Source organism: Orycteropus afer, unplaced genomic scaffold, assembly GCF_000298275.1.
Source record: "Orycteropus afer afer isolate SDZICR_OR568_19922 unplaced genomic scaffold, OryAfe1.0 scaffold00018, whole genome shotgun sequence".
Taxonomy (NCBI): Eukaryota; Metazoa; Chordata; class Mammalia; order Tubulidentata; family Orycteropodidae; genus Orycteropus; species Orycteropus afer.
The window spans coordinates 18,655,396-18,667,354 of NW_006921605.1; the positions used below are offsets into that span (position 1 = coordinate 18,655,396).

The 11,959-nt window shown below is 47.8% G+C and overlaps 1 protein-coding gene across 1 annotated transcript in view; it reads left to right on the plus strand.

The window, feature by feature from the left end:
• The first annotated feature begins 11,795 nt into the window (after positions 1–11,795).
• The window catches only part of ERN1 (endoplasmic reticulum to nucleus signaling 1), an 84,649-nt gene continuing 84,485 nt past the window's right edge, over positions 11,796–11,959 (plus strand). The window contains 1 exon segment of the mRNA XM_007959719.2: positions 11,796–11,846. Coding sequence (XP_007957910.2) covers positions 11,796–11,846 — 51 coding nt within the window.

Below are 11,959 nucleotides of genomic sequence, written 5' to 3' on the forward strand. Positions count from 1 at the left end.
TAACCAGAAGGCTGGTGGTTCAAACCCACCAGCCACTCCTTGGAGGGAAGGTTGGGCAATCTACTTCCGTAGTGCTACTGCCTCAGAAATCCAAGGAGGGGTCACTATGAGTCGAGGCTGACTCAACGGCACATAACAACAACAACAACAAAATATTTTATATACTTGTGGTGGTTAAGGTTGTGTGTCAACTTGGCTGGGCTGTGGTTTTGAGTGGCTTGGCAGCTGGATGTAGTTATTCCCCATAATGAAATTGTAGTCACCTCCATGGTGGAATCTGCTCTGAGCAGCTAAGTAGTTGAAGGAAGTTACCTTCCAGGTGTGGCCTGCTTCCAGTATATATGGAGAAGCTTTGGAAAAGATCTCTAGCTTTTTAGCACATTTGGATCCTGCACTTGGCCAAGTCTTCATCTCCAGTTCCTGGACTTGAACAAGTGGTCTGCTGTGTTTCCTGTCAATCTTGAGTTTGTTAGCCTCAGCAGCCAGCAGCTGCATGAGTGAGGAGAAGCCTCCAGCTCCAGTGGGCCTGGAACAAGAGACAGAGCTGAAGTCCAAGGCTGAAGGGCCTTCACCCAGCCCCTAGAACTGGCACTCTTAATTCAGACTTCTAGCCTCCTGAATTGTAAAAGAATAAATTCCTGTTTGTTAAAGCCATCCACTTGTGGTATTTCTGTGAAAGCAGCACTGGAGAACCAAGGCAATATGCTTTGCTGGTTTTGCTCCTGGAGACAGTCTACCCTGAGATAGCGAGCAGAACTCCATCTTCACACACCATCTTCTTTCTGTGTCTGTGTTTCTGTGTCTCTTCTCCTCACTTGTAAGGACACCATTCACATTGGATCAAGCCCCTACTCCAGTACGACTTCATGTTAACTGATAATATCTTCAAAGAGTCTATCTCCAGACAAGGTTGCATTCACAGGTACTAGAGGTTAGGACTTCAACATTATCTTTTTTTGGGGAAACATCTCAATCCATAACAGTCCATGTATACAATGAGAACACTTTCTAAATGTTGATATGGAAAGATCTCCAAACAGAAAAAATATATATATGCACATAGACACAACTAAATAGATTATTGTATTGACTTCTGTGTGTGTGTGTGCGTGCACACACACACAAGTATGTACACACATATGTATCCCTGGAAGAATAATTAAGAAACTAACATCAGCAGTTACTCATTGGGGATGAGTTAGAAATTGAGTAAATAGAGAACCATGAGGAAAATTTTTCACTGTATTCTTGGGTACATTTTGTCATTTGAACGATTTAACATTTTAAAGTATTACCTATTTAAAAAACAAATATTTAAAAAAAAATTTTAATCCAGATTGCATTATATCTGTACATTAATTTGAGACTAACTAAACACTTTATAAGGATGCCTGGTGGTGCAATAGTTAAGCAGTTGGCTATTAACCAAAAGCTCAGCAGTTCAAACCCACCAGCACCTCCATAAGACAAAACACCTGGCAATCTGCTCCCATAAAGACTACATTCAGCCTAGGAAGTAAGTTCTTGTCTGTCACATAGGATCACTATAAGTCAGAATCAACTCAACAACACAGAACAACCCCAGTATAATCATCTTTTTCCCAATTCAGGGCTACAAAATGTGAACTCATTGGACATATCCCTTCTGTTCACATATTTCTTCTTAAGGTTATTCCTCATTTTATATTTTCTGATATTACTGTTAATGGGATTTTTTCCTCCAAATTATGTTTCCTAACATTAATAATCTAGTTAATATTAACATTTTAATGGCTAATGGAAAATACTGATTTTGGTTCTGAGTACTCTTATTCATTATATTTTTTCAGTTTATTCTTTGACAGTTATGTTTTTAGCATCAGTTATGATTCTTATTTCTGCTTTATGTCAAAATTGCATGGACTATCCAGAAGAGTCTTAAATAATGTTGGTGACATGGACATTCCTGAGTTGCTGGTAATTTTCACACTAATGGCACCATGTCATCACTGATGTAATTGATATTTGTGAAAGCCCCTGGGTGGTGCCAGTGGTTTGCACTTGGCTCCTAACCTAAAGATTGGTGGCTCCAATTTACCCAGCAGTGCCACAGAAGAAATACCTGGCCGTCTCCTTCTGTAAAGCTTGTGCTGTGGTGGTTTTTAGGTGCCGTCCAGTCCATCTTTAACTCATGGTAACCCCATGTGACAGAGCACAACTGCCCCGTAGGGATTTCTAGGCTATAATCTTTATGGAAGGAGCTCTGATGGCATAGTGGTTAAAGCATTTGGCTGCTAACCAAAAGATTGGCAGTTCATACCCACCAGCCACTCTGCTAGAGAAAGATGAGGCAGTCTGCTTCTATAAAGACTTATAGCCTTGGAAACCCCATGGGGTGGTTCTACCCTGTCCTATAGGGTGACTGTGAGTCAGAATCAACTTGATGACAATGGATTAGGTTTTGGTTTACTCTTTACGGAAGCAGCTCACCAGTTCTTTCTCCCACAGAGCTGCTGGGCAAGTTCAGTGGCCAGTCTTTCAGTTTGTGGTCAAGTGCTCACCCACTGTGACACCAGGGCTCCTTCTGTAAAGATTATGGCCAAGAAAACCTTATGGAGCCTTTCTCTCTGTGATACATGGGGTGGCCGTGAATCAGAATGGAATCTAGATACTACAGTGAGGGAATTTTGCAAATAAAGGTCCCAATCAGTTGTCCTTCAGTTAAGGACTTTCTCCAGGTGGGTCAAATAGAACAAATGGGTCTTCTGAAAACAGGGAATTTTCTTTGGCTGAGGGCAGAAGAACCATTGAGAACCAAGGGACCAGAAGAGGAGGGACAGTGGGGAGTCCTAACCTGGAGCAGTAGATGAAGCCAACAATTGTACAGAAGAGCCAAGAAGGAGGAGCACCAAGAAAAGCACTCAGTTCAGAGGGGCCTGAGTCTAGTGTGGAACAGAGTTTCTGGAGCCTGGGAAGTGAGAGGAACATGAGCAGACCAGGGAGAACGATGGGGGAAGACAGAGAACAATTGTCTCAAACAATTGTCCACCCAGAATCGTCACTTGCATGTATGGGTTGGTTTGGTGTGTGAATGGGTGGGGTGTGTATGGACGTGTGTGTGTGTGTGTGTGTGTAAAAGCTCAAAGGGCCAAGAGTGGAAGAGACCAAAATCTTCCCTCCACCTCCTTCTTCTCCACCTTCACATACCTGTCTTTATCCATCATTCTCTCATGTCTCAGACAAGGATGTGGCATCTCACCTGCTTGTTCTTTCCACAAACGTCTTTAAAGTCCCTCTTCTTGATCCTCTTCCACCCACTGGAAATACACATGTGAATGAACAGTCTTCTGTCCTCAAGTAAAAGGTGTCCTGGTGTAACAGTACTGCTAACCACGAGGTTGGTGGTTCAAACCCACCAGCTGCTCTGCAGGAGAAAGATGCAGTTCCTGCAAAGATTTATAGCCTTGGAAATGCCATGGGGCAGGTCCACTATGTTCCATAGGGTCGCTGTGAGTCGGAAGGAACTCGACGGCAGTGGGTTTTTGTTTGGGTCCTCAGGTAGCCTGCTGTCTAGTTGGAGGTAAAAAGCTTCTGCATTTTATGCATTTGACATCCTTCTCTTATCCCTTTGTCGACCACAAAGTCTCCTGCATGCTATGAGAAAGAAAATGATCTTTTCTTGAGGGCTGGTATGGGCCAGGTATAAGTCATAGCCTTAGTCCTTTTAGAAATCCTGAGTTAGTGTGTAAAATTGGTTTAGTGATTGAAACTGATGGAAACCCAACTCAAACTGACTGGGGTGAGTAGGGGAACTGAGAAGGCTTCCCTGAAACCCACTGCTGTCGAGTCAATTCAGAATAGAACTGCCCCATAGGGTTTCCAAGGCTGTACATCTTTACAGAAGCAGTCTGCCTTATCTTTCTTCTGCGGAGCAGCTGGTGGGTTTGAACAAACAATCTTCTGGTTAGCAGTTGAATGCTTTAACCACTACACCACCAGAGCTCCTTTAGAAGGCTAGTTCACGAGAGAAAGGGGAGCTGGGCAGCTAGTCTCAGGACCAATTAGAATCAGAACTCAGACCTGCCCAGGCCCTCTGACTGTATCTGTTCTCTTTGCTCGGCAACTTCTTTCTTTCAAATTGCTCTTCTTTGCCAAATGGAAAACCTCCTGGTCTTTGCGCCTCCTTGTCTCAGCACCAGGAAGGAAATAAGTCTCTTTTCATGGCTCTAGTTGAGTTGGAGTCAGATTGGGCCACAAGCCTACCCAAGGATCAAGTAAAGGTGGCCCGATGGGTAGTGGTTTCAGTATGTAGTACTGCGTAACAAACCACCCCATAACTCAATGGTTTAAGACAACAGCCATTGTATTCTCTGTCATGAGCCTGAGTTAACCGGGCTCAGGTGCCATCTGGAGTGTTCTTTGGGCTGACACATCCAAGATGGCTCACTCACATGGCTTGCAGCTGGGATGGGCTGTTAGTTGGGTGTTCAGCTGGGGCTGTGGATTAGAACACCTTGGTTCTTTTCTAAACATGACAGCTAGAGGGAGTATGCTAAAGAAGGCAGTGGAAGCTGCCAGATCTCTGAAGCTCTGAGCTGGGAAGTCCCAGAATGTCATTGCTGCTCAATGTCAATCACAGGGCCCATTCAAGGAGCTCTGGTAGCATAGTGCCTAAGGCACTTGACTGCTAACCAGAAGGCTGGCGGTTCACACCCACCAGCCACTCCTCGGAAGGAAGGTTGGGTGATCTACTTCCCTAGTGATACTGCCTTGGAAACCCAAGGAGGGGTCGCTATGAGTCAGCTCCACTTGATGGCACATAACAACATTCAGTTTCAAGGGGAAGGCAGATAAGCTCCACCTTGGGATGGGCAGAGCCATTTTGGGAAACCATAGAGTCATGGGATTGGCCTAGTCTAGGTAGGTGCCTACACCCAACATAGCTCTCTCTTGCAAGGCTGACCCCTGTTCCTGTTCACTTGTTCATCTCTGTGGTCCCAGCATGAGACCAGCATCTTGAACACGGCAGGAGCTTAGCACACGTTTGATGAACTGGTACTGAACTCCTCCTTCTGAATCTTTTCCAATAACTGTGTCAGTCACATGGTCTCCATTCCACCTTGGCGAGGTCTCTCCTATCTATCTGGTCCCTTCCTTCCCCTTCTTGCTCTGGATTAAGCCCCACATGAACTTTGTCACCAGTCTCCTGAACAGTCTCTCAGATGCCTGTCTCTTCCCTAACTCTTCTCCTAAGACGTAATCCCAGTCACATCTCATTCTGCTGAAGACAGCCCCAGCTCCCTAGGCTGACCTCAGGGTTCCCCCCACTGACCCGTCCTGCCTGCCCAGCCTCACCTGCCCCCGCTCCACTGCTGAGTCTGCTTGGGCTTCCTGAGGCCACACAGTGCTGTCCTTTCCCCAGGCCTTTGTTTAAGTCCTCTTCTCCCCCTAGACTGTTTTCCTCCTGTGAAGTCTCTCAAAAGGCTCAGCCAAGGCACCACTTCTTCCAGGAAGCCATCCCTGCTTTATCCCATGCTACCGCCCTCCTTCCACCAAGACCCCCTCTCTCTTAACCAGCGTAGTTCTGTTCCTGTGAGTTTATTCCTAGCTTCTGGTGCTTTTCACAGCCTGCATTGTGCCTTGGTTATTTCTGTGCACATCCCATCCCCTTTTACTGACTCGCAAACTCTTTGATATTTCCTCAGGGCTGCAGTCCTTTGAACTTAGAGATCCTCAATGATATTTGTGGAAGAGAGAAGGAAGAGATAAAGGGAGGGAGGGAGAAAGGGAGGAAATGAAAAAGAATGACACTTCTCTGGGTAGAGGTAAAAAGAACACTCATCCCACTTAACTCAGGTTCATGAGAGAGAAGACAGTGGCCGTCATCTTAAACCTCTGAGTTATGGGATAGTTTGTTACGCAGTAGCACATAATTGAAACCACTACCCATCGGGCCGCCTTTACTTGACCCATGTAATGGATGGCTTGTGATGGATGACTTGTGATTTGTGAAGGTGACTACATGGTTAAAGTCCCTCTCTGCTCTAAAATTTAGTTATGCCTGTGAATGAGCTCTCCTCTGGAGAAAGGAAGGAGACAGGGAGAGTGTTAGTGAGCTAAAGTCTACACACTATGTCACTATGTTCAGGAGGAGGAAACAGAGCAGAGAGACAGGAAAATGCCAGAAAATGATAATATCCAGGGAGGAAAAATTCAAGAAAGAAAGAACTGTTAATGGTACTTGAATAGAGGCCCAGAAGAAAGAGGATGGAGCATGGCCACTGGGATGTTACAATGGAGAGGGGATGTTTAGGAGCTGTGTGGTGGTTATGTTTGTGTGTCAACCTGGCTGGGCCTGGTTGAGTGGCTGGGCAGCTGGTGGTAGTTATTCCCCATGATGAGACTGGAAATCAACTCCATGGTGGGATCTACCACAAGCAGCTGAGTAGCTGCCTTTGAGATATGGTCTGCTTCCTGTATATAAGGAGAAGCCTTGGGAATGGTCTCTAGTTTATGGCACGCTTGGACTCTGCATGTAGCTGTGTCGTTGTTCAGCAGCCTGCTATGCTCTGCCAACCTTGGGACTTTTAATGGACTTAAGTTAATGGCCTGCCGTGTGGTTTGGTAACATCAGGACTATGCATTTTTACTTGTCAACCTTGGGGCTTCTCAGCCTCAGCAGCCAACAACTATCTGAGTGAAGAAATGCCTCTAGCTCCAGTGGGCCAGGAGCAGGAGGCAGACCTGGACCCTAAGGTTGAGAGGCTTTCACCCAGCCCCTAGGGCCTGGCACTTTGAACTTGGACTTAAAGCCTCCAAATTGTAAGAATAAACTCCTGTTTGTTACGGCCATCCCATTTGTGGTATATTTCTGTCAGAGCGTCACTAGGGAACCAGAACAAGCTGTTTCAGAGAAGTTGCAGGAGGATATTGTGGAGATAAGCCAGACCCCCCGGGGATTGGGCAGGGCTACCCAGCAAGGAAGTGGAGTTGCTATGAGAGGAGCAGTTTCCACATTGGTGCTGCATTGGCCTGGTGACAATAAAATATTCTACCAAAGGAGTCTTTTGATGGTGCAATGGTTAAGTGCTCAGCTGCTAACCAAAAGGTTGGGGGTTCAAATCCACGCAGAGGCTCTGTGAGAGAAATACCTGATGATCTGCTTCCATGAAAATTACAGCCAAGAAAACCCTAGAGGGCAGTTCCACCCTGTCCCATGAGGTCACTATGAGTCAGAACTGACTCAATGGCACCCAACAACAATGCGAATTGGTGACGCTGTGGACACTGCACCATGGTGGCATGTAGACTTGGCACAAATGGGTATGGAATACAGCAATGCAGAAGCAAGTGAACAAATCCTGAACAATGGGGCAGAAACCCTGGGGGTGGGTTCTACTCCTTAAATTCTTCTGGACAACCCCAGGGTGAGATCAGTAGTCTCCACAAGTTATTTAATGCAGGCCCCTCATCACCTCATATTTCTGCAAACTTCTGGTTGTTGGCAGAGTTCCAGGGGAACTCTGGGCTACAACATTGCTGTTATTGGCGGCAGTTGGCCTCCATGGTAAGTCCACACACAACTGAACAAAATACCGCCCACCCTGTATCTTCCCCGTGACTCATTGCCGGTGGGACTGTTCTGATCTGTAGGGTTCTCAGTCGCTGGTTTTCGGAGGTAGATTGTCCAGGTTTTCTTCCCTCTCAGTCTGGGAGCTCTGCGGAAACCTGTTCGGAATTCTAACAACCCTCAAGTCTCCACTGACAGACGTGGCTGCACTGTGGGTGCCTTGATTGAGAACTGAACCTGGATCTCCCACATAGAAGGCGAGAACTCTACCCCTGAACCACTACTGCCTCCTAAATGCATTTATAGATTACATGTTAATAATCCTGTTGGCAAGGCAAGAATAACAAATCAGCTGGTGGTGAAATAGGAGCTGTGGTGGCGCTGTGGTTAAAGCACTGGGCTGCTAACCAAAAAGTCGTTTCAAACCCACCAGCTGCTCCACAGGTAGTCTGTTCCCATAAAGATATAAACCAAATCAAACCAAACCCACTGCCATTGAGTCGATTCCGACTCATAGCGACCCCCGTTGGGTTTCTGAGGCAGTAAATCTTTACAGAAGTAGATTGCCCGGTCTTCCTTCCATGGAGTGGCTGGTGGGTTTGAACCACCAACCTTCTGGTTAGCAGTCAAATGCCTTAGGCACTGCACCACTCAGCCTTCGAAGCCCTAGGGAGCAGTTCTATTCTGTTCCAAAGAGTCGCTGTGAGTCGGAATGGACTGAATGGTAGTGGGTTTGGTTTGGAACGATGGGACACGTTAGAGTGTCTGGGGCTGACGGTGACATTAAGTAGACAGCTGGCTTCTAATCTGGTTTCTGACTTTTACTAGCTGTGTGTTACCTTCCTGGCTGCTAACCTTTCCAAATGTCAGTGTCTCATCAGTAAAATGGGGTTAATAACACCTACCTCATTGAAACTGTTGTGCAGATAACATGCAATGCTCCTGTAACACATGCCTGTGCACACTGCCAAACAAGAGTGAACACTCCGCAAATACTAACTGCCATGATAAGAAAGATGGGCTTTTGCCATATAAGAAATCATGGCGTGAGTGGGATTCTCGGTAAAGAGAAGTCCTTCGGAACGAGTGTCACAGTCACTCCAAACCCAGTCATCCTAGAAGAGGAAGAGCCAAAGTTCTATTTACCTAAGCCTCCAGTTGCTCACAGTGGCACCAGCTTTTTGTTTTCATTTCCCTTGAACATTAGGACCCCAAAGAGATATAATTTAGCTTGCTGCCATAGACTCTTGCTTCATTTTAGTTATCCTGTGAGGACCCTACATGTGCTGTAAGTTCAACTCCATTTGGAAGTAGTAGTAGCAACGGCAGCCAACAAAGCTAAAAAACAACGAAACTTATTCTGAGAAAGACATTTGTTCCTTTGGGACTCACTGGAGTTTCAATGATGAGTTCCATTTTTTATTTTATTGGATTTTCCTTCAAGAAGAGTTAGTTGTCTTCCCACCAAATAAACTAAACCAAACCCATTGCCATCTTGTCGATTCCAACTCATATAGCTTCCCTAGAATAGAACGGCCCTAGAGGGTTTCCAAAGCTGTGAAGCTTTACAGAAGCAGACTGCCACATCTTTCACAGAGCAGCTGGTGGGTTTGAACTGTTGACCTTTTGGTTAGCAGCCAAATGTTTTAACCACCACGTCACCAGAGCTCCTGGCAGTGGTTTGGGGTTTTCCCACCAAGTAGCTATCAGCCAACCAACTTCACAATCATTTTAAAAATAAATGTTCAGGGGCTTAAACAAACGAGACAAGCACAAATGCAGGGTCATAATTTCTTCCACTAGAGGGCAACATTTGCTAACATAAATAAAAGGGAGCTGGGCCACAGGAATTAACCACAATGCAGTGAGTGAGCTGGAGCTCTGGTTCTCACCTTGGCTGCCCTGAGTCTCTGGCAGAAGCTTTAAAACGCGCAGGTCTGAGTGCCACTCCTGGAGATCCTGACTCGGGCGGAAGAGGGCACGAAAAGGTGCAAGAACTCTGTTTTTTAAAAGCTCTCCAACTTTAGGAACCACTGGTTTAGGGAGAAGTGAAAATAAATTTTTTTTGGTTTGTGTTTTACCCACTTTCTCCCATCCCCTAGACATATCCAGATCCTACTACAGTTTTTGTTGAATCTGATATATATATATATATATACATATTTTAACTTGGTGAAAAACAGAGGGTTTATCTTCACACTAAGACCCTGAACTTTGCCTTGTTTAGTGAATGGTATTGAATGGGACTTCCAGAAAGCTCATTTCCTGCCCATTTTCATGTCTTTCTTATGAGCAGGTCTATATCAAAGGCACCCTACAAAATAATTCCCCTTCTGCTTGTGTTTATCAGCGATGCCACTTTCTGCTTTATCGTGAGCAAAAAAAAAAAAAAAAAAGCTGTTTAAAGCAGTACTTGAGAGTAGAACAAGCTGAAGGCAACACCACCAAAAATAAAACCAGTGCTTATCAGCCTGAGGTTGCCAGTCCTGTGAAGCTCATGCAACATGGGAACTGGTTAGACTCAAGGGCAGCCTAACTGGGCATTAGAAGTCCTGAGTCCATGGGGCAGTGTATTCAGGCCTGGTGATCTGGCCCAACACTTGGCCCAGGCTCTGTGACACAGATTGCTTTTTTTTTCTCTCCAGAATCTTTAAAACTGACTTATGAGTCAGATTGAGGTATGTCTTCCCCTTTGTATTTCAAGGGTGCTCACAAGGGTCACAGTGACATTTTGAATTTGTGAAAGGGCTGCCAGGGCTCCAGCACAGAAAGGTTCCCTCCCAGACTTATTCTGTTTGAGGAAAAACAAACTGGAGAAGGGCTATGAAGGGGGTGTTTTTCAGTCAAGCTTCTCTTAGAGCTCAGGCCCTGCAGTCATCTTGCAAGCTGCTCAGGTGTTAATTAAAGAGTTCCTCCCAGTCGTGGTCAGGTCCCCCTGCTGCTTTGCTGTTTTCTCTAGCCTTGCTTAGTCCTTTCCCCCCAAATCTGAACACCCTTAGAATGTCATATGAACAAAGCAGCAAACACTAGACCTATTGGGATCCCTTTTTTCTTTCCCATGATACGTAAAATACCCTTCCTTGCACTCCAAATTTTATTCTCTCTTGATACAAACACTATGACCTCCCTTCTCCTTCCAGTTCAGAGGAGAGCGCATGGGACCCAGTGACCAGGCTGTTCATTCAGATTAATAGCCCATTACCTTCAAAGAGACCCCGTACAAATCATCAACCCACTCCACGTGTGTTGAGTTGTCTCAACTAAAATTAGAAAGGTCCCATATAAGCACTCTGGACACGAGTAGCTGAACCCATTTCCTTCTTTATGATTTTTGGTGAATGACTGGGCTGTGCTTTACTCCAAAGGGAACTGATGGCTGTTGGACACAATGTGAGAGGAATTCCTGGGGGCAGAAGAGCTTCGGACTAGAGGCACAACTGGAAGGCCCTGGAGTACTGAACTCGTGTTTGTTGGAATCCCCTGTCAGCTTCTGAACCCCTTGCTCCGGAGGTCGCCTCAGTAAACCAAGCGGGGAATGGTGTCTCACAGGCATCCGGGACCACCCCTCTCTGGGTCCTTGCTTCTGATCGGGTCTGACGCAGGGTCCCCTCGGCGAGGTTAATGAGGTGGCCTGGGGGCGAGCGCACCGCCTGGCGGGTCTGCAGGTCTCTGCCAGCTTTGCCACAAGTTGCCCGTCTCGACCGCCCGGCGTCCTGAGAGCCGGAACACCAGGGTCCAGGCTTCCCCAGCAGCGACCACCAAACCCACCGCGAGCCAGAGGCCGACCCCGCCTTCCGCCCCGCCCATGACCCCGCCCCGGTCAAGGTTAGTCCCGTCCTCGGCCACGCCCCTCCCAGCTCCGCCTTCAAGCTGTCCCGGACCTTGGCCCAGTCCGGGCACCGGCTCCGCCCTGGGTCCACCCCGGTCATGACCAGCCCGCCCCCGGTCTTTTCACCCTAGCCAGCTCCGCCCTGGAGCCGGACCCAGGCTCTGGTCCCGCCCCTAGGCCAGCCCCGCCCCTGCCCCGCCCACTGGCCCCGCCCCGACCGGAAGAAGCGCCGGCACCCGGCTCTTATAGGGCCGGGCATGGGGATGCCGCCGCCACCTAGTCAGCTCTGCGTCCGCTGAAGCCGGGCCTCTGCCGCGCTGTCGTCGCGACGCCCCCGCCCCGTCCTCCTCCCGGTGGCCCGTCCGCACCGCCCCCGGAGCAGGCGGCCGGGCTCGGAGCCAGGGCCGAGTCCCCGCCATGCCGGCCCGGCTGCTGCTGCTGCTGGCGCTACTGCTGCCTGACCCTGGGGTGAGTGACCAGGGAGCACGGGGTGGGGGACAGCTCGGGCCGGCCGGGTCGTGGCCGGGGCAGGGTCGCGCCGGCCGCGGGGACCGGAGTGCCAACCGGGAGCGCGGCCGCGG